Below are 20,160 nucleotides of genomic sequence, written 5' to 3'. Positions count from 1 at the left end.
AAAAATGATTTGCGATTAGAATAATCTCTTAAGTGTACTGGCAGAGAAGCAAATCTAGTATCTTTTATATATTGAAGAAGACCGGGATAGATAAGTCATCATTTAATCAACATTTGAGAACAAAGAGGGTGTATACCAAGAGAAATGAGAAAGGACATACAGCATATTGGACAAGGTCACATGATGAGAACATAATGTAATCAATCAAATCAGCCGGTGTGGCCTGTTCTACAGATATATTTCGGAGGCAATCACGTAGGGTGGAATTATGGCATATTTCTTTACCTCTGGTCTATATGACTATATGACTAGCTGCCCAAAGGAGGGGGGATAAAGGTACATGGTACAATGATATTTATTGCACGCAATTATTGGCTGATGTCTGTGATAAAAACTGATTCAATATTATGTATAATAATCTTTTTTTTTTTTTAAGTACCTTATTCATCTCGGAGTCCTCCTGTAACCTTTTAGTGTGGCGTGAACATAGATTGGCAAAAAAAGCTTTCACTTTGAGCGTAAGATAAATGAACGATTTAGGGCTTGGAACCAAGTTGAACGGTACTGGAAGTGTTCTCCCCTCTTCAAAGTAGGAAAACCATAGTTTGGCTCTGGCAAACTTCCATTCTACATCAGCATCGTTCTAAAATGAGTATGGAATAAAAATTCCCGTTTAGTAACAGACATATACAAAACCTGCGAATATTTTAGACACATTTGTTTTCAGATTTGTTGTTAGGTGATCTGTGGGTTGCAAGTATGTATGTGTAACTCTCTCTCTACTACCTGTTAGAGGGGTAGCCAACTCCAGAGCCACTAACAGGTCAGGTGTTCAGGATATCCCTGCTTCAGCACAGGTGGCTCAATCAGTAGCTCACTCTTCGAGCCACTGATTGAGCTGCCTGTGCTAAAGCATGGATATCCTGAACCTCTTGAGGCCTGGAGTTGGCCATCCCTGATCTATTATGTTGTTCTGTGATGAAAAGAATGAGCAAATGGATAATGCTGGACAGTCTCCAAGAACACTAATGCTTATTTAAAATCTGAAAGTTGGTTCAAGAAATAGAAGTAAATGCTGCATGACAAATTATATTAATTAAACTTTTATGTTACCACTAGAGAATAATCTTAAACGATAACGAAGCTTTTTAATTTCGCTCTGAGAAATATCATTGGTTAAAGTAATCACAATTTTAGTCAGAATAATGTTCATACAATGTATGCTTGCAACAATTTTCCTATGTCAATGTAGTGATAAATCCCCAAAATACAATAATTAAAAACTGTTTAAATACAGTCCTTGTTTTTCTGGCAATTTGGGATAACTCAACCTAATAATAGGTTCTACAGAATGGTATCTTCATATATAGTTTATAACAAGAAAGGGTTGTTAGCACTTTTAAGCATAGGTAGTTCATACTGCAGCTGTTTGTTCATAAAGACCCCTACTGACCAATCCTCAATGAAGACTTTATTTCGACAATGAAGACTTATTTCGACAATTCTGAGCATATATCCTAGATTAAAGTATAAGATTCCCTTAAATCACAGATAAATGAATAAATAAAATATTTGATAAAAAATGTATAACCAAGTGGAGTAAGTGACCAAGTGGTCAAGAGAAAAACAAGTTTTGTAGTGATTATTATAATTAAGTGAACATGTTATCCATCTCAGCGGCCTATTCTTGTAGGTTTGATAACTAACTCATCGAGGATTTTGAGCACTACCCGAACGATTTAGCAAGTTTTCTATTCAGAAAGCTCCGAGGACCTGCCAAACTTGTTCGGGAAATGCATCACCCTGAGCGGTCTTCCTCCTGCTCAAACTCACAGAGCGGGAGCTGACAAACAGCTCCAACTCGCATTTTTTCTAAATTGGCGCTATCCTAGTACAGTATCTCCGATGAGATAATCGGAGCCCTGAACATGAAAAATTATCACAGACCTCATCTGGGATGGCATTTGCAAGTAGGACTTAAATTTATTTTTTATTTTTCCTGCATCGGATTAAAGCCGGGAGTCTCTAGAGCTACACATTAATACCAGCTCCGGAGAACCCCAGCTTCAATTCAATGCAATAAAAATACATTTACAGGCAGCTTCATTATCTTACACACAGATAGATACCCAGCAAGCTCTCAGACCCCCCCCCAAATTACCTATATATATATATATATATATATATATATATAAATACATACATACATACATACATACATACATACATACATACATACATACATATATATATATATATATATATATATATATATATATATATATATATACATATATATATATATATATATATATATACATATATACATATATATATACATACATATATACATATATATATATATATATATATATATATATATATAGTATTGGTATATGTGTAAAAAGGAGTGCTAATGGCGTGGCTAATTGTATAAAACATGAAACAAAGAAGTCCAGAGAAACATCCAATGTGACAAAAATAAGCAGGTTTTTTTTACATGCAGCTGGTAGCGACAGGTTCAATGCCAGGACCATCCTTCCTCTAATTATAGAGGTAAATAAGGATTTTAATCAGTTAGTGTTAGGACCGGCAAATTTGGTCATTCCTTGATGTGGCACGCAGGCTTATATGCTTTTTTGTCACATTGGATGTTGCTCTGGACTTCTTTGTTTCTTGTTTTAAACTAAAGCTTCATTATCTTATGGGCTAACCGCTTGGCAACTATCTTGTATGTTTTCCACTTTGAATAATATTTCCCACTGTAGAATGATGGACTTTAAATTGTTTGGAAATGGCCTTATAACCCTTCCCAGATTGGTGGGCAGCAACAATTGCTTCTCTAAGATCATTGCTGATGTCTTTCCTCCTTGACATTGTGTTAACACACACCTGAATGCTCCAGACCTGCAAACTGCTAAAACTTCGGCTTTTATAGGCTTTTATAGGAGGTGGTCACATTTGCTGATGATCAATTAATCAAGGGCATTTGATTAGAAGCACCTGTCTGTTACTTAGCATCTTAATTCCTATGGAAGCAGTAAGGGTGTACTTAGTTTTTCACACATAGATTCTCCATTTTGGCTTTATTTTTGTTAAATAAATCATGAAACTGTGTAATATGTCATGTGTTGTTGTTCATCTGAGGTTGTATTTACCTACTTTTAAGACTTGCTAAGGAACAGATGGTTGGTATTATGTCCTGATATGTAAAACCATAGAATTCAATAAGGGTGTACTTTCTTTTTCACACAACTGTATCTAATGTATCTGCCATCACAGCATCCATGGGTAATGAATTCCACATTTTAATTGCCCTTACTGTAAAGAACCCTTTCATTTGTTGCTGGCAAAATCTCCTTTCCTTCAACCTTAAGGGATGATCCCGTGTCCTTTGTACTGCTCTTGGGATGAATAATTCTTTTGAAAGCTCCTTGTACTTTCCCCAAATATATTTGTTTATAGTTATCATATCCCCTCTTAGATGCCTCTTTTCTAATGTAAACAAATCTAATTTCACTAGCTTCTCTTCATAAATCAGATTATCCATTACCTTTATTAATTTGGTGGCTCTTCTCTGCACTTTCTCTAGTGCCATAATGTATTTTCTAAGGAGTGGTGTCCAAAATTGTACTCCATATTCAAGGTATGGTACAGTAGAGGCAACGTTTATTCTAACATTTGCTGTAAACTAGCCGGGTTACATTCTGGGTATGTGCTGGGTATGTGCTGGGTATGTTCTGGGCTAGTTTGAGGCACGTTTAAGGCATTTCTGTATTGACTAACGACCCATAGGATTAACACAGCAGGGATCCCTGGCAGTCCAATTCAGTTTGAATGGGACTGCCAGGGACCCCCGCTGTTAATCTGATAGGCCATTAATCAATGCAGAAATGCTGGGGCTAGTTTAAGGAAAGTTTAAGGCATGTATTCAGAATGTACCTGGGTGTACCTGGGTCTTTTGGGGAATTGCCACTGGTTTTTGTTAGAATAAGAGTTGCCTCTACTGTATATCTAATGCTTTATAAATTGGCATCATTATGTTTACTTCCCTTCCATCCATTGCCTGTTTAATGCAAGTTAAGATCTTGTTTGGCTTTGACTTTCGGCACTCCTTCTTCATCAGGGATTCCTCTAATAAATCCCCATTTCATTTGTAAGTCACCTGTTTATTCTTGTTCTCAAATGCATAACCTTACATTTACCTGTATTAAACATCATCTACCATTTACCTGCCCAAGTTTCCAGTCTCTCCAAGTCCTTAAGGAGAGAACTTACATCCTGCTCTGATTCTACTAACTTACACAATTTAGTTTCATCAGCAAAGTTGGAGACTTTACGCTCTATGCCAACCTCAAGGTCATTAATAAACAAGTTAAAAAGCAGGGGTCCCAGTACCGATCCTTGAGGTACTCCACTCACAACTTTATCCCAACCTGAAAAAGTTCCATGTATGACAACCCTCTGTTGTCTATCCTTCAACCAGTTTTCAATCCAGGTGCAAATATTTTCACTGAGTCCAATTTGCTTTATTTTGTACACTGACGAGCCATAGGCACAATATAAAGTTCAAGTAATAATATCCATAAACAAACAATTACAGTCAGGCTGCTATCTTAAATGACACTCAGAGCCTCATGAAGCGATGTGGACCTGCATAAAGGAAGGGGGGTGAATATAATGGGAGAAGGGAGATGGAGCTACCGAAGCACTCACTGTGAGGTAAGTCGCCCGGCAAGTACCAGCCCGCAACCCCCACTGATTCTGGTGTCACACACAGACTCTGATCCTGGGCCCTAGGTGAGTACTCACTGTAAAGATGCTGACAGGTGTAGAATAGCCATGGATCCGATCGTTAAGGAAGTGTGCTGAAGCCAGAGTAGAATGAAGGACAACAAATGCTGGGAAGCGGTGCACTGCTATCCGGTGAGTGAAAAATTGAAATCCAAACGCAATCAATGAAAATCGAAATGTAATGAACAAATGCGGATGTACACATAACGTAAGCGTTTCGTTCCTTGTTGGGAACTTTGTCAAAGCATTTATTCATTACATTTTGTTTTTCATTGATTGCATTTGGATTTGAAGACAGGGGGTGGGTTGGGGGGGACACACAGACTCACAGACACACACACAGCTCCCTCTGCACCTCCTGCAGTTCACACAGAGATTCGACCAAGAGGGTGGGTCATACACACACAGACACACACACACACACACACACACACACACACACACACACACACACACACACACACACACACACACACACACACACACACACACACACACAGAAAGTATATGTGAGAGCCTCTCTACACAAGTGTTCATGTCTATGTATAGATACAGAACACAATCTCATATCAATGACTGTGCACACAAGAAGGGACATCTAAGGTGTCCCACATCACTTACCCATGCAAAAAAACTCAGTGTTGTCAGGTTTCAGTCACAGGCAGTGTTTTACAGAATGTATTTAGCATCAGAATAGAGATTCTTTCTCTCTCAGATACTTCCTGCTTAGCGCTATGCTCATGTGAGTTGTAGTCATTCTGCATCAAAACATTGCTTTCTGCAATGTACGCACAACTACAGTACACTTCCCATTATGCTCCGCTCTGACTTCACAAGGGATGGTTATATACGGTACTGCAGGGACTGTTCCCTGTGGCTGGTTTCTATACATGTATGCTTCAGCAGCGCCCCCTCACATATTTTTTTTTTAAACATCGATTCTAAGACGCATCCCAAGTCCACACGTGAAAATGTGAAAAAAGATGCGTCTTAGAATTGAGGAAATATGGTATGTTAATTTGGCACAACCTATTCTTCATAAATCCATGCTGTTTGTTTTCCATTAGATATTCCTGAATATTATCCCGTACTAAACCTTCAAGTAGCTTCCCCAATATTGATGTCAGGAATACAGATCTGTAATTCCCCGGTTGTGATTTAGCTCCCTTTTAAAATATAGGCACCAAATTTGATTTATGCTAATCTTGTGGTACTGAGCATGTGGAAATTGAGTCCTTGAATATTACATGTAGTGGTTTGGCTAATTCTAAACTTAAGTCCTTAAGAACTCTTGGATGTATGCCATTAGGGCCAGGTGCATTATTTACTTAAATTTTATCAAGCCGCCGATGAACTTCTTCCTCAGTTAACCAGTTGTTCATTAATATAGAGGTTGTGGCTTCCTCCAGCGGCACTACTATTGCAATTGATTGTTCCCTGGCAAATACATGTAGCCCCGGTAAGAAATGGTGGCTATATATCTTTCTCCTACTGGTGTAAGTCCTGTTAAGGGCAGGCCGCCAGTAGTTATCATGGGGTTTTCCCCGCTTCAAGCCCTGCCTTGAGTGATAGAGGCAGGCCCCTGACTCTGTATGCAGGCCTGAGACAGAGGGGAGGTCCTGCTGACATCATGAGGGGTGGTACTGTAAAAGTTAGTTCGGCCTGTTCCTGTAAGTGACAAGTAGTTCTGTTCTGTCCTGGGAGCAGAGAGAGTGGGAGAGAAGTTAGTGAGTGCTGAAGCAGAGCCTGAGCTTGGAGAATGCCAGTGAGAGGAGAGGAGAGATTCAGCCACCTTGAGTGGAGCTGATAGCACCCTAGTCCAGTGGACCAATGCACCTCACCCTGCAGAGGGTGAGGGGAGAGTGAACCTCACCCTGAGGGCCTATACCTTGGGGTGTGGAGTATTGGAGCTCCAGACAGCCCATCCTGAGGGTGTACTTCTGGAGGGAAGGAGAAGGAGGAAAGGCCTGTACCCTGCTGTGTGCTGTTGCTGTGTGCTGTTGCTGTGAGCTGTATCACTGTGGTGTGACAATAAAGACATTGCTGCTTTTATACAAAGACTGTGTGAGATTGGAATCTCTCTTCCCTGAGTGGGAATTCTCTGTAAGGGTTCCACCCCATATCCCTGGGGCTTATAGAGATGGAGGTGCTGCACCATTGCTAAAAAGATGGAGGCATATACCCCAGAAGCCTGTCCCTGTTATCCCCAAACCAACGCGGGAGACTCAGGCCCTCCTGTTCCTCACATGTATGCACCACCAACATGCATGTAGCCAGCCCTCACTACACCCTAGAGGTCCAATCTGCGACCGGGGGGAGGGGGGGGAACATGGGTTACATACAGAAGCAAAGAATTTATTTAATAGCTTGACAATTTACCCACTAACCATTGCTACCCCGAAGAAGGAGATACAAATCCATTGGGGTAGGAGGTGACTTGATTAAGGCTGTCTTATCTCAATGTGTGTCCATTTCTATAATACACTACTGTGTGCAAGAACCCATTTGGGTTTGTAACCATTAAGAAGGTATTATTCTAGGGGTAGACTTAATACACAGGGATTGGTAATTGATATAGCTAATTAAACACTATAGGAAAGGGACATGACAAAAGTAAGGTACACCTTTGATAATTGATGTTCTTATACTATGTGTTTCTTTTAAGCCCCAGGAATTAGTTGACCCAGCAAGAATTTGTCTACCTCGGGTTCCAGGTTAGCTGATACCCTTTGTAAAGTACACGAAGTATGGGCTCAATCTAAAAATGATTGTGTACACTAGAGGAGAAACTCTCCTTGCTCAGCTGTCAATAAGAAATTACACATAGTCACATAATCAAAAGGTGCAAAGCAGGAACAAACATTTAAAGGTACCAGCAAAAGAAAAAGCACTCTAGTCTGCACTCAGATGATTAAATGTGTTGTGGAGTAGTAATGATAGTTAAAAATTAGTTTTTAATAAGTAATATTATAAAATAAATGTCAGACTGAAAAGTCTATGGGGCTCATTCCCTAAACTACGATAAAGATGTGATGTCACCTTAAAGGCAGAGAAAAAAATAGAAGCTGTCACATGGTTTACCACAAACATTCAAATTGGGGGTGTACCACGTAAGGCCTCACATGTTATATCTCCCAATCAATTGGTTGGAGTAACATGTGATGGCAGCCATTTGGTTTTGGTTATATCATCTTAAAGGGACGGAAGCATAGCCTTCCTATTTGGCTGGCTTCCCTCCCTTTTAATGTCCTTTAAAAAAAAAATCTGTCACATGGTACAGCAGCCAATCGGATATAAGGCCTGTCCCGTCTCATTTGTGCTTAAGAAGCCGACGGGACAACATCTGCCCCATTGGATTGGATTACAAGGAAAGAACAGAAGACAGAAGAAAGAAAAAAATAATTTGCCAGAAGTTAAGGAGTATTGCGTAGAGGATGAAGAGGTTCCTGCTGCAGTCGGAATCAGAAGGTGAAGATTCAAAGGTATTAAAAACATTGATTGTATGTTATTTTTGTATTTTTGGAATTTTTATTGTATTTTTTTTTAGTTTAGGTTTTCCATTGACTGCCAATGTATTTATCTATGCCCCTTTAAAAGAACACATATGCACAGTGACAAGCAATATAGTTTTTTGCAAATTATTGTTTTTATTTAATTGTTATGTTTTGGATTTGTGGTTTTTATTGAAATGTTTTGGATTTGTAGTTGGTTTTATTTAAATGTTTTGGATTTGTGGTTGTTTTTATTTAATTGTTTTGGATTTGTAGTTGTTTTATTTATTTGTTTTGGATTTTTGTTGCTTGTTTTTCTTTTAGGTTGCCCATTGACTGCCACAGTGGAAAAGCATGCCCATATTATATGGGCATGGTTTAACACTGTGCCAATCAATGGGTAGCAGGTGTGGAAGGTGGGGGTAATTGCACATTTTTTTTTAGTTTGGCCATTGACTGCCATAGTGGCTAATTATGACCTTGTTATATGGGCATGATGTACCACTTTGCCAATCAATTGATGGTTGGTAGTTGCCCTGGGGAGGGTGGTTAGGCCTCCCGAGTGGGTAGCGGAGGAGGGGTATTAACCACTTAATTACTATATCAGTTACTAACCACTAAGGCGATCAAGGGGTTAGTGGCCATTCGTTTGTTTTCTATTGTAATGTTCCAACCAACGGAGGACAAGGACGGGGAGGAAGATGAGGACAACCTTCATTCTGGCAGGGGTAAGTAGAACTTTTATTTACTTTATGCTGGCTGGTTTTATTTTTAATGGGCAACTATTATCCCTATCTGGATAAAAGTAATTTTGCCCAATACTGTATTGCATGTTAAGATGTTAAGAGGGGGGGGGGGGGGAGGATTGCGCATTGTTAGGTAGTAGGTATTTTAATGTTTATTGGGGGTAGAAAGAGGTTTTTACCCCTTCATTACCATAGCAGTTACCACCATTATGGTAATGAAGGTGTTAACTCCTGCAATCTTCCTGGTAGGCCTAACCACCCACCCTGGGCCAAGTACCCCTTCACTCACCCCTTCTGCCCCCAATTGTGGCTTAACCCCTTCATTGCCTTAGTGGCAAGCCGCTAAGGGAATTAAGTTTCTTTACTGTGATTTTTAATAATAGTGTACAGGAGCAAGGGTCTCTTGAGCTGAACTACATTAATTTCAGTACCGGGGCCTCTATCTCGGGAAATAGGGGGTCCCCGAGGCTGAAATTAATGTGGTTCAGCTCAGGAGACCCCCTGCTCCCATACACTATTGGTAAAAATCACATTAAAGCAGATTCATTACCTTAGCGGTTAGCTGCTACGGTAAGGATTTTGTTTTTTAATACAAGTGTGTGGGAGCAGGGGGTCTCCTGAGCTGAACCGCATTGATTTCAGGATTTCAGCCTCGGGGACCCCCTGCTTCCCAAGTTACAGGCCCCAGTATCTCCTGCAGTATTTAAATCCCCCGGTCATGTGACACAGGGGGATACCGGCACCCCATACTGGGGCCTGTAACTCGGGAAGCAGGGTGTCCCGGAGGCTGGAATCCTGAAATTAATGCGGTTCAGCTCAGGAGACCCCGTGCTCCCGTACACTAGTATTAAAATTAATATTTAAGCTGCACGATCGTCTGTAAGAACCATGCATGGAGAAGCAGCATCTCCATGCAGCTCTTCCAGGCTGCAGTTTAAATTGCATTTGTTTACCGAACTTTAAAAAAAATTGTGTTTTTTCTTAGTGAATAACGTTTTGACACATGTTCTATAGTGCGATAAAACAATGCAGTCGCTCAGCAATGCACTGATTTTAATCGAAGTTTAGTAAATGGGCCCCTATATATGCTAATAGTGAATATATATATACAGCTAAACCCCGTTATAACGCGGTCCTCCGGGTCAACCCCGAGACCACCGCGTTAGTAACGGGGTCGCGCTAATTTAAAAAAAATTAAAATGGCCGCCGCATCAGCGCATATTCATCCCGCGGGACAGGAGATGGGAGCGGGGATGTCCCTCTGGTCCCCGCTTCCCCCTGTCACCGCGGGACAGGAGATGGGAGCGGGGATGTCCCTCCGGTCCCCGCTTCCCCCTGTCACCGCGTGACAGGCCGCGGGATGGGAGGGGGGATGCCCCTCCGGTCCCCGCTTCAGGAGGAGCAGAGGGAACTGGCAGGGAACATCCACACCTCACGAGCCGCACGGCGCATGCGCATGCGCACGGCGAACGTGAGGGGTGCCTAAAGTGATCGCTGTCGGGATGTGCTGCTTTGGAGACAGGTAAGCACAGTCTCCGGAAGACCGCTACCCCCCCCCCCCCGCCGCAGCACAGGGCCCTCGCGCAGCAGTACAGGGCCCGCCGTAGCGCAGGGTCGTCCTGCCACTCAGCCGCAGCGCAGGGCCCTGCCACCCCCCCACAGCATAATGACGTCCCACCCCCCGCCCCGGGCCGTAACACCAGCCTAGAGGGGAGTGGGACACACCGGACGCTCGGACACCCTTTCCCCTGGCTGTGAGGGGGTTAATGTTGAAGAGGCACTACAGAGGTTGGGTTACCTTGCTGTGTGTGTGTGTGTGAGCAGTGTGCAGTGTGTGTCAGTGTGAGCAGTGTGTGTGCAGTGTGTGTCAGTGTGAGTAGTGTGTGTGCAGTGTGTCAGTGTGAGCAGTGTGCAGTGTGTGTCAGTGTGAGCAATGAGCAGTGTGTCAGTGTGTGCAGTGTGAGCAATGAGCAGTGTCTGTGCAGTGTGTGTCAGTGTGAGCAGTGTGTGTGCAGTGTGCAGTGTGTGTCAGTGTGAGCAGTGTGCAGTGTGTGTCAGTGTGAGCAATGAGCAGTGTGTCAGTGTGGGCAGTGTGAGCAATGAGCAGTGTCTGTGCAGTGTGTGTCAGTGTGAGCAGTGTGTGTGCAGTGTGCAGTGTGTGTCAGTGTGAGCAATTAGCAGTGTGTCAGTGTGTGCAGTGTGAGCAATGAGCAGTGTCTGTGCAGTGTGTGTCAGTGTGAGCAGTGTGTGTGCAGTGTGCAGTGTGTGTCAGTGTGAGCAGTGTGCAGTGTGTGTCAGTGTGAGCAATGAGCAGTGTGTCAGTGTGTGCAGTGTGAGCAATGAGCAGTGTCTGTGCAGTGTGTGTCAGTGTGAGCAGTGTGTGTGCAGTGTGCAGTGTGTGTCAGTGTGAGCAGTGTGTGTGCAGTGTGCAGTGTGTGTCAGTGTGAGCAGTGTGTGTGCAGTGTGTGTCAGTGTGAGCAGTGTGCAGTGTGTGTCAGTGTGAGCAGTGTGCAGTGTGTGTGCAGTGTGCAGTGTGTGTGCAGTGTGTGCAGTGTGTGCAGTGTGCGTGCAGTGTGTGCAGTGTGTGCAGTGTGTGCAGTGTGTGCAGTGTGAGCAATGAGCAGTGTGTGTGCAGTGAGTGTGTGCAGTGTGTGCAGTGTTTTTTTTTTTTTTTTTTAAACGGGAGCCACGGGAAAACCGCATTATAACCGAATCGCGGAATAGCGAGGCGCGTTATAACGGGGTTTAGCTGTATATATATATATATATATATATATATTATATAAATATTATATATATATACAGTATATATATATATATATATATATATATATATATACACACATATATATATATATATATATATATATATATATACACATATATATATATATATATATATATATATATATAATATTATTTGTGTCTATCTGTGTAATATATATATATATATATATATATATATATATATATATATATATATATATATATATAATACTGAGTTAAGTTATGGTGAGTAAAAAAAGTGACAAAAACCCTCCACAGGAAAGCAAATATGCTAATGTTGCAGACCTGCCTAAGACATGCAAATGAGCATACAGCTGTATTTGCATATATATATATATATATAAATATATATATATATATATATATATATATATATATATATATATATATATATATATATACACACACAAATAATCAGGTAAGTATATTAATTAACAGGGTAAATTGCTCAGGGGAAGTAGGTACTGTAATTGGTTCTGATCGACCGCTTCAGAAACAGTACAAATTTCTACAAGGAGCAACACTGTACCTCATATGACGAATGCCATTGATAAGATCTTAGAGCTTGGGGTAATTATAGAGTGAAATTCTACTGTAAACACCCCAGTCTGGCCAATTCGTAAACCAAATGACGCTTGGAGACTCACAATTCATGTTTGTCTTCTCAATAAGGTAGCAACATCAGTAACACCAGTAGTGGCCTGAATGCAAGGTTATATTGCTCTCCTATCCCCCATAGCAAAATGATATCCTGCAATCAATGTATTGTAGCCTTGTTCCTCCGTACCAGGGAAGGAACTACCAATGCTGCTATTACCTGTTTGGCAACCAAGAGGCCTGAGCCTCCGCCACTGGGAGCCTGGGGTGATTCTGGTTCGTTTCGGTGCAGCGCATCCACCTGCAAGGGATCCCAATTTGGTGGGATAAGCTCCGTACAGGAACAATACCAATAATACACACACAGGTAAATAATAACAACCTATACTGAACACCCCATAACAGTACCCTGTACCACACAGTATAATAGGCCCAGCCCCGTACCACCAATGAGTGTCCCCAAAGTACATAGGGTACATGGCACCAATACACTGTTGTCCTTTTCCCCCAATGTCAGGACGACCCAAAAGTGTAGGAGATAGCAATATCCCGTGAAGTGTTGGTGCACTTAGTTGGGTACCTGCCCGGGGCTCCAGCACCCTGGTAATGCAGATTAACAAGAGGATCCGTCTGATCCAACATTGTCGTCATCTGCGATGGTGTCCACCTACACGTGGGGTGAATTCCAGCATGGATAATATCAACATCTCGGGTCTCTTACAACGGAGATGGTCTGGTCCCAGACCACAGGCCACAATCACTGTGCAGCATCTTCACTGTGTCCCTGACACTAGAAAGTAAATGAGGAAGTGTCCCTATCTAAGGGGCCTTCCTTGCAACAACTATAAGCAACTGTGAGTCGGGGCCTAGCTGGGGCCTATGGGGGGATATACTAGCCCTCGTCTCAGAGTCACTAGCTCTGAGACACTACCTGCTTGATCCAGCTTCCTCTTCCGACTGGCGTGGTTTCCTGAGCATGCCAAATGTATCCTTCCTAGAAGCCGGGAGTCCTGCAGCCCTATTGGCTGTATTTCCCCATGTGGGTGCGGCCCCCGAGGCTGCTGGGACTTGTAGTTCCCTTGCGGAGCTTTTTGGGTGTAATGGCTGCTGCTACCGGACCTCCTGCACATGCGCGGGGTGTAGCAAGATGGCCGCCGCACTTAGAAACCTTTGCGCATGCGCGAGCTGGTGCTGCGCATGCGTGGCACAAAGAAAGATGACGGTGCCCTCGCCAGAACACCGGGGCGTGAAGCAGAGGAACCGGGGGACCAGAGGGGACCTAGTTACATCATACAATGGGTTCTTCTCGATACCAGTTCCTGAGGATAGTCAATATAAATTTGCATTCACTTTAGAGAATAATCAGTATAAGTTTTCCCAGTTACCTCAGGGTTTCCATGCCAGCCCCACATGGTTTCACTAGTGTTAGGCTGACATCCTGACTGCTTTTTAAAAACCTGAAGCTCTTAAACAATACTGTATGAAGCTGATTTGCTCATATAGACAAATGAAGAGGAAGAGCACTACATAAGATAGGATGACCAGATTTTCAAAATGAAAAACCGGGACACATTAAAAAATTATTTATAAACACATTACATCACGTGACGCACCCCGTTGCCATGACGAGACACTGACGTCAGGCGGTGACATGTTGCCATGCCAATGTGGCATCATGTGATGCCTCGGCGCCATAATACGTCCCATTGTCATATCAACTTGATGCCGTCATGGAGCATCTCGTTGTTATAGCAATGTGCTTTACGTGACGTCGCGCAGCCATGTTGATGGAATTTGGAGGGGAGGATACAGCCACACACAGACATATAGACAGTGACACACAAACACAGGGACACAGTGACAGTGACACAGACAGTGACACACACACAGTGACACACACACACAGTGACAGTGACACAGACAGTGACACACAGACAGTGACACACAGACAGTGACACACAGACAGTGACAGACAGTGACATTGACACACAGACAGTGAGAGATAGACACACAGTGACAGTGACACATAGACAGTGACAGTGACACACACACACACACACACAGACAGTGGCACACACACACAGTGACACACACACACACAGTGACACACACACACACACACACACACACACACACACACACAGTGACACACACACACAGTGACACACACAGTGACACAGTGACACAGTGACGCACACAGTGACACAGTGACACAGTGACGCACACACCATAGGTCCAACTCTGCAAACACACACAAAAATAAGGCCTCTCCCCCCTTGGGGTGGGTAAGGTGCCTGGGAGGGGGTATAAGGGGTCATGTGGGTTACCTGGGGCCCATGGATGGGCTGCTGGAGCAGCATAGGTAGCCAGTGCAGATGAGAGACTGGCAGGACCGCGCGTAGCCTAAAGGGAGGGACAGAGGGGCGGGGCCTAAGGAAGGGGAGGACCCGGCATTACTGGAGAGAGAAGGGAGAGGGCGGTGCTGAGGGAAGGGGAGGGCCCGGCATTACTGGAGGAGATAAGGGAGAGGGGCGGTGCTGAGGAAAGGGGAGGCCCGGCTTGCAACACCTCATCAAAACACACACCCCCCCCCCCCACATCCTCCAATCACAGCCGGAATTCTCCTGCTATCTCCGCCCCCCCCCCCCCTTCGCCCGCTTGGGAGGGCAGCCAGCATCCTCCACTCCCCACAGCCCCAAAAGCCGAGACCCCAAGTACAAACCGGGACATTTTGAGAATTTATTGGAAACCGGGACAGCACATGAAAAACCGGGACAACTGGTCACCCTACTTAGAGAGATCTTAAATCTACTACATCAAGCAGGGTTACAACTTAATTAATGCAAAATTAAATTGATGAAACCCACGGTTACCTTTTTAAGAGTGGTCATTGATCAAGGGGGAAGGACACATAATCAACACAAAAATGAGCTAATTCAACGGTTACCCACTGTAGGCCCCAGACAAAGACACATTTAAGAACTCTTTGGATTAGTAAGATTCTCTAGAGACAATATAGAGTCTGTTGCAGAACAGGCAAAACCACCGTATGATCTTTTAAAGGGAGATTCTGAGTCAGAACCATTGAATTGGACCCTAGGCAGTGGCAACTCATTTTGTAGCTTAAAGGTTTCAGTGATGCAGACCCCAGTACTTAATCAAATCAAATCAAATCAAACAAACACTTAACAACCCAGACTGCCTTTTGCTTTATGCCCTGCAGGTGGCAGTAACTGACAGAGAAATCTCTACTGTATTGTTACAACAGACAAACAGATTGGAAGCCTTTGTGATATATCTCTTGCATCCTGAGCCCAGTTGAACAGGGTTATGATAGCCATACCAGACATTTGCTGGGTGTTCATTGGGCAATAAAGGCAACAGAACACATAGTGGGGTTTTCATCAATTGAACTACAAACACCACACACATCAATTAAGTTACTGATGGAAAAAAACAATCAGTGGTGTGTTCTTTTCAGGACAGAAGAATATGATCTATACATTTTGTTGTAGGGTCTAGATACTGGGAGTAAGAAGTTTTATACTGGATACAGTATTTATGCCCCTAACCTTAAGACCCATCAAAAGGATGAGAGCAATTCCTTATATAAATACAACAATGAGGTTAATCAAATGGCTAAACAAGCAGCAATGCAAGTTAAAAATGGAGACTGTAGCTAAAAATAAAAAGGGAGGGTGGAATGCACAAGATTTTGATATGGAGCATATAAGGATATATGTCACAGCAGCTACCCGCAAGCCAGATAAACTAATGAGTCTTGGTGAATTTCAGGATACAGACCCAGTGTTAAAAGAAAGGATTTTTTTTTTCAAAAGAATAAGCAAATTCAAGCATATTGAAATATAGGAAATATATCCCTTCCTCTCGTGGTTGTAGAGATACCGTATTTTGAGAGAGGTGCATAGGATTTATGGTCACCCAGGGAAAAAGAGAACAAAAGAGGTTGTGAGGGCTATTGTTGGCCCAGTGATGATTTGGAGCAAGTGGTGGATGAATGTTTGATCTGTGTGCAAATGAACCCCCGACCAATGGGACATAAACCAACTCTGGCATGTGTACCTGTTGCTGAGGGTCCCTGGTACAATCTCCAGATTGATAATGTAGGTCACCATCCCACAGCACCATGTGTTATATGGTATTTACTAGTTATTGTAGATGTATTTTTAAAGTGGGTGCATGCAATTCCTCTAAGGAAAGATGATGCTAAATCTATGGCAAAAACTCTATGGGAACAATTATTCTCCAGGTGGGGGCTCCCAAAACTGCTGGAAAGTGATAGGGGAACTCATTGTACATGTCCAGTTTATGTGACATGCTGGGGATCCAGCACAAATCACCAGGGATTGTTGAAGAAACGAACTACACCATCAAAGAGGGGTTGCGGAAAATTATTAACGATGTTGGCAATAGCTGGTTACATCATTTGTCAGCCATCCTTATGACCAGTGGTCGACAAATCACCCAAAAATCTACTCGCCGAACAAAAAATCTACTCGCCACCTAGCCCTGCCCCCAGACCACTTTAAAAAAAAAATGAATAAATTCCTAGTAAGAACAACATTAGTTTATTTATTGTATTACATTATACTACAATTAGTCCTTGTTACGTGTGTGTGTGTGTGTGTGTGTGTGTGTGTGTGTGTGTGTGTGTGTGTGTGTGTGTGTGTGTGTGTGTGTGTGTGTGTGTGTGTGTGTGTGTTAATGTTGGATTTAAAAAAATATCTAAATATATCTAATATCTAAAGCAGCAATCCCGCCTGGGATCTTACCTGATCCGCAGTCCCTCAATGTCCAGGTACTCTCATTCCCGCAATGTTATACATTGGAGGGGAGGTGTTCCTTATCTGTCTTCTGGTTTAGGGGTGATTCCGATGTCTTCCGTGTGAAGCTCGAGAGTTAGATCTGGAAGAAAGCAGTATAGGTTATTTCGGTGTTTGTATAGGGCAATTAAGATATATAGGGTAAATAAGAGATCCAGAGTGTGTGGGAGAGAGAGACACAGAGAGAGAGAGAGACAGAGAGAGAGAGAGAGAGAGTGAGAGTGAGAGAGAGAGAGACACAGAAACAGAGACAGAGAGACAGAAACAGAGAGACAGAGAGAGAGAGACACACAGAGAGAGCGGCACACACACACACAGAGCGAGAGAGAGAGAGAGAGAGAGAGAGAGAGAGAGAGAGAGAGACACAGCTACAGAGAGAGAGAGAGGCACACACAGAGAGAGAGACACACAGAGAGAGAGACACACACACAGATAAAGAGAGACACAGAGAAAGAGTGAGAATGAGAGAGACAGAGAGAGAGAGAGATAACACACACACAGAGAGAATGAGAGACAAAGACAGAGAGGGCAACAGAGAGAAGGTGAGGGCAACAGGGCAAGGGTGAGGGTGACAGGGAAAGGGTGTGGGCCGACAGGGAAAGGGTGAGGGCGACAGGGAAAGGGTGAGGGCAACAGGGAAAGGGTGAGGGCAACAGGGAAAGGGTGAGGGCAACAGGGAAAGGGTGAAGGCAACATGGAAAGGGTGAGGGTGACAGGGAAAGGGTGAGGGCGACAGGGAAAGGGTGAGGGCGACAGGGAAAGGGTGAGGGCGACAGGGAAAGGGTGAGGGTGACAGGGAAACAGTGAGGGCGACAGGGAAAGGGTGAGGGCGACAGGGAAAGGGTGAGGGCGACAGGGTGAGGGCGACAGGGTGAGGATGACAGGGAAAGGGTGAAGGCAACAGGGTTAGGGTGAGGGCGACAGGGATAGGGCGTCAGGGATAGGGTGAGGGCGACAGGGAGAGGGTGAGGGCGACAGGGAAAGGGTGAGGGTGACACGGAAAGGGTGAGGGCGACAGGGTGAGGGCGACAGGGAAAGGGTGAGGGCGACAGGGAAAAGGTGAGGGCGACAGGGAAAGGGTGAGGGCGACAGGGAAAGGGTGAGGGTGACAGGGAAACAGTGAGAGCGACAGGGAAAGGGTGAGGGCGACAGGGTGAGGGCAACAGGGTGAGGGTGAGGGTGACAGGGATAGGGTGAGGGCGTCAGGGATATGGTGAGGGCGACAGGGAGAGGGTGAGGGTGACAGGGAAAGGGTGAGGGCGACAGGGTGAGGGCAACAGGGAATGGGTGAGGGCGACAGGAAAAGGGTGAGGGCGACAGGGAAAGGGTGAGGGCAACAGGGAAAGGGTGAGGGCGACAGGGAAAGGGTGAAGGCGACAGGGAAAGGGTGAGGGCGACAGGGAAAGGGTGAGGGCGACAGGGAAAGGGTGAAGTCGACATGGAAAGGGTGAGGGTGACAGGGAAAGGGTGAGGGCAACAGGGAAAGGGGGAGGGCGACAGGGAAAGGGTGAGGGTGACAGGGAAAGGGTGAGGGTGACAGGGAAACAGTGAGGGCGACAGGGAAAGGGTGAGGGCGACAGGGTGAGAGCGACAGGGTGAGGGCGACAAGGTGAGGACGACAGGGAAAGGGTGAAGGCGACAGGGATAGGGTGAGGGCGTCAGGGATAGGGTGAGGGCGACAGGGAGAGGGTGAGGGCGACAGGGAAAGGGTGAGGGCGACACGGAAAGGGTGAGGGCGACAGGGTGAGGGCGACAGGGAAAGGGTGAGGGCGACAGGGAAAAGGTGAGGGCGACAGGGAAAGGGTGAGGGCGACAGGGAAAGGGTGAGGGTGACAGAGAAACAGTGATGGCGACAGGGAAAGGGTGAGGGTGACAGGTGAGGGCGACAGGGTGAGGGCGACAGGGTGAGGGTGACAGGGAAAGGGTGAAGGCAACAGGGTTAGGGTGAGGGTGACAGGGATAGGGTGAGGGCAACAGGGAAAGGGTGAAGGCAACATGGAAAGGGTGAGGGTGACAGGGAAAGGGTGAGGGCGACAGGGAAAGGGTGAGGGCGACAGGGAAAGGGTGAGGGCGACAGGAAAAGGGTGAGGGCGACAGGGAAAGGGTGAGGGCGACAGGGAAAGGGTGAGGGCGACAGGGAAAGGTGTGAGGGTGACAGGGAAAGGGTGAGGGTGACAGGTGAGGGCGACAGGGTGAGGGCGACAGGGTGAGGGTGACAGGGAAAGGGTGAAGGCAACAGGGTTAGGGTGAGGGTGACAGGGATAGGGTGAGGGCAACAGGGAAAGGGTGAAGGCAACATGGAAAGGGTGAGGGTGACAGGGAAAGGGTGAGGGCGACAGGGAAAGGGTGAGGGTGACAGGGAAAGGGTGAGGGCGACAGGAAAAGGGTGAGGGCGACAGGGAAAGGGTGAGGGCGACAGGGAAAGGGTGAGGGCGACAGGGAAAGGTGTGAGGGTGACAGGGAAAGGGTGAGGGCGACAGGGAAAGGGTGAAGGCGACAGGGAAAGGGTGAGGGCAACAGGGAAAGGGGGAGGGCGACGGGGAAAGGGTGAGGGCAACAGGGAAAGGGTGAGGGTGACAGGGAAACAGTGAGGGCGACAGGGTGAGGACGACAGGGAAAGGGTGAGGGCGTCAGGGATAGGGTGAGGGCGACAGGGAGAGGGTTAGGGCGACTGGGAAAGGGTGAGGGCGACAGGGAAAAGGTGAGGGCGACAGGGAAAGGGTGAGGGTGACAGGGAAAGGGTGAGGGTGACAGGGAAACAGTGAGGGTGACAGGGAAAGGGTGACGGCGACAGGGTGAGGGCTAAAGGGTGAGGGCAACAGGGTGAGGGTGACAGGGTGAGGATGACAGGGAAAGGGTGAAGGCAACAGGGTTAGGGTGAGGGCGACAGGGATAGGGTGA

The 20,160-nt window shown here is 45.2% G+C and overlaps 1 protein-coding gene across 1 annotated transcript in view; it reads right to left on the bottom strand.

The window, feature by feature from the left end:
- Nucleotides 1-20,160, bottom strand: part of TRPC6 (transient receptor potential cation channel subfamily C member 6) — a 245,011-nt gene that overhangs the window by 23,125 nt on the left and 201,726 nt on the right. Inside the window, exon 9 of the mRNA XM_075592440.1 lies at nucleotides 440-643. Within this exon, the coding sequence (XP_075448555.1) occupies nucleotides 440-643 (204 nt within the window). The remainder of the gene's footprint in view (nucleotides 1-439; nucleotides 644-20,160) is intronic.

Source organism: Ascaphus truei, chromosome 3 (genome assembly GCF_040206685.1).
Source record: "Ascaphus truei isolate aAscTru1 chromosome 3, aAscTru1.hap1, whole genome shotgun sequence".
Taxonomy (NCBI): Eukaryota; Metazoa; Chordata; class Amphibia; order Anura; family Ascaphidae; genus Ascaphus; species Ascaphus truei.
This window is presented reverse-complemented; position numbering and strand designations above follow the sequence as displayed.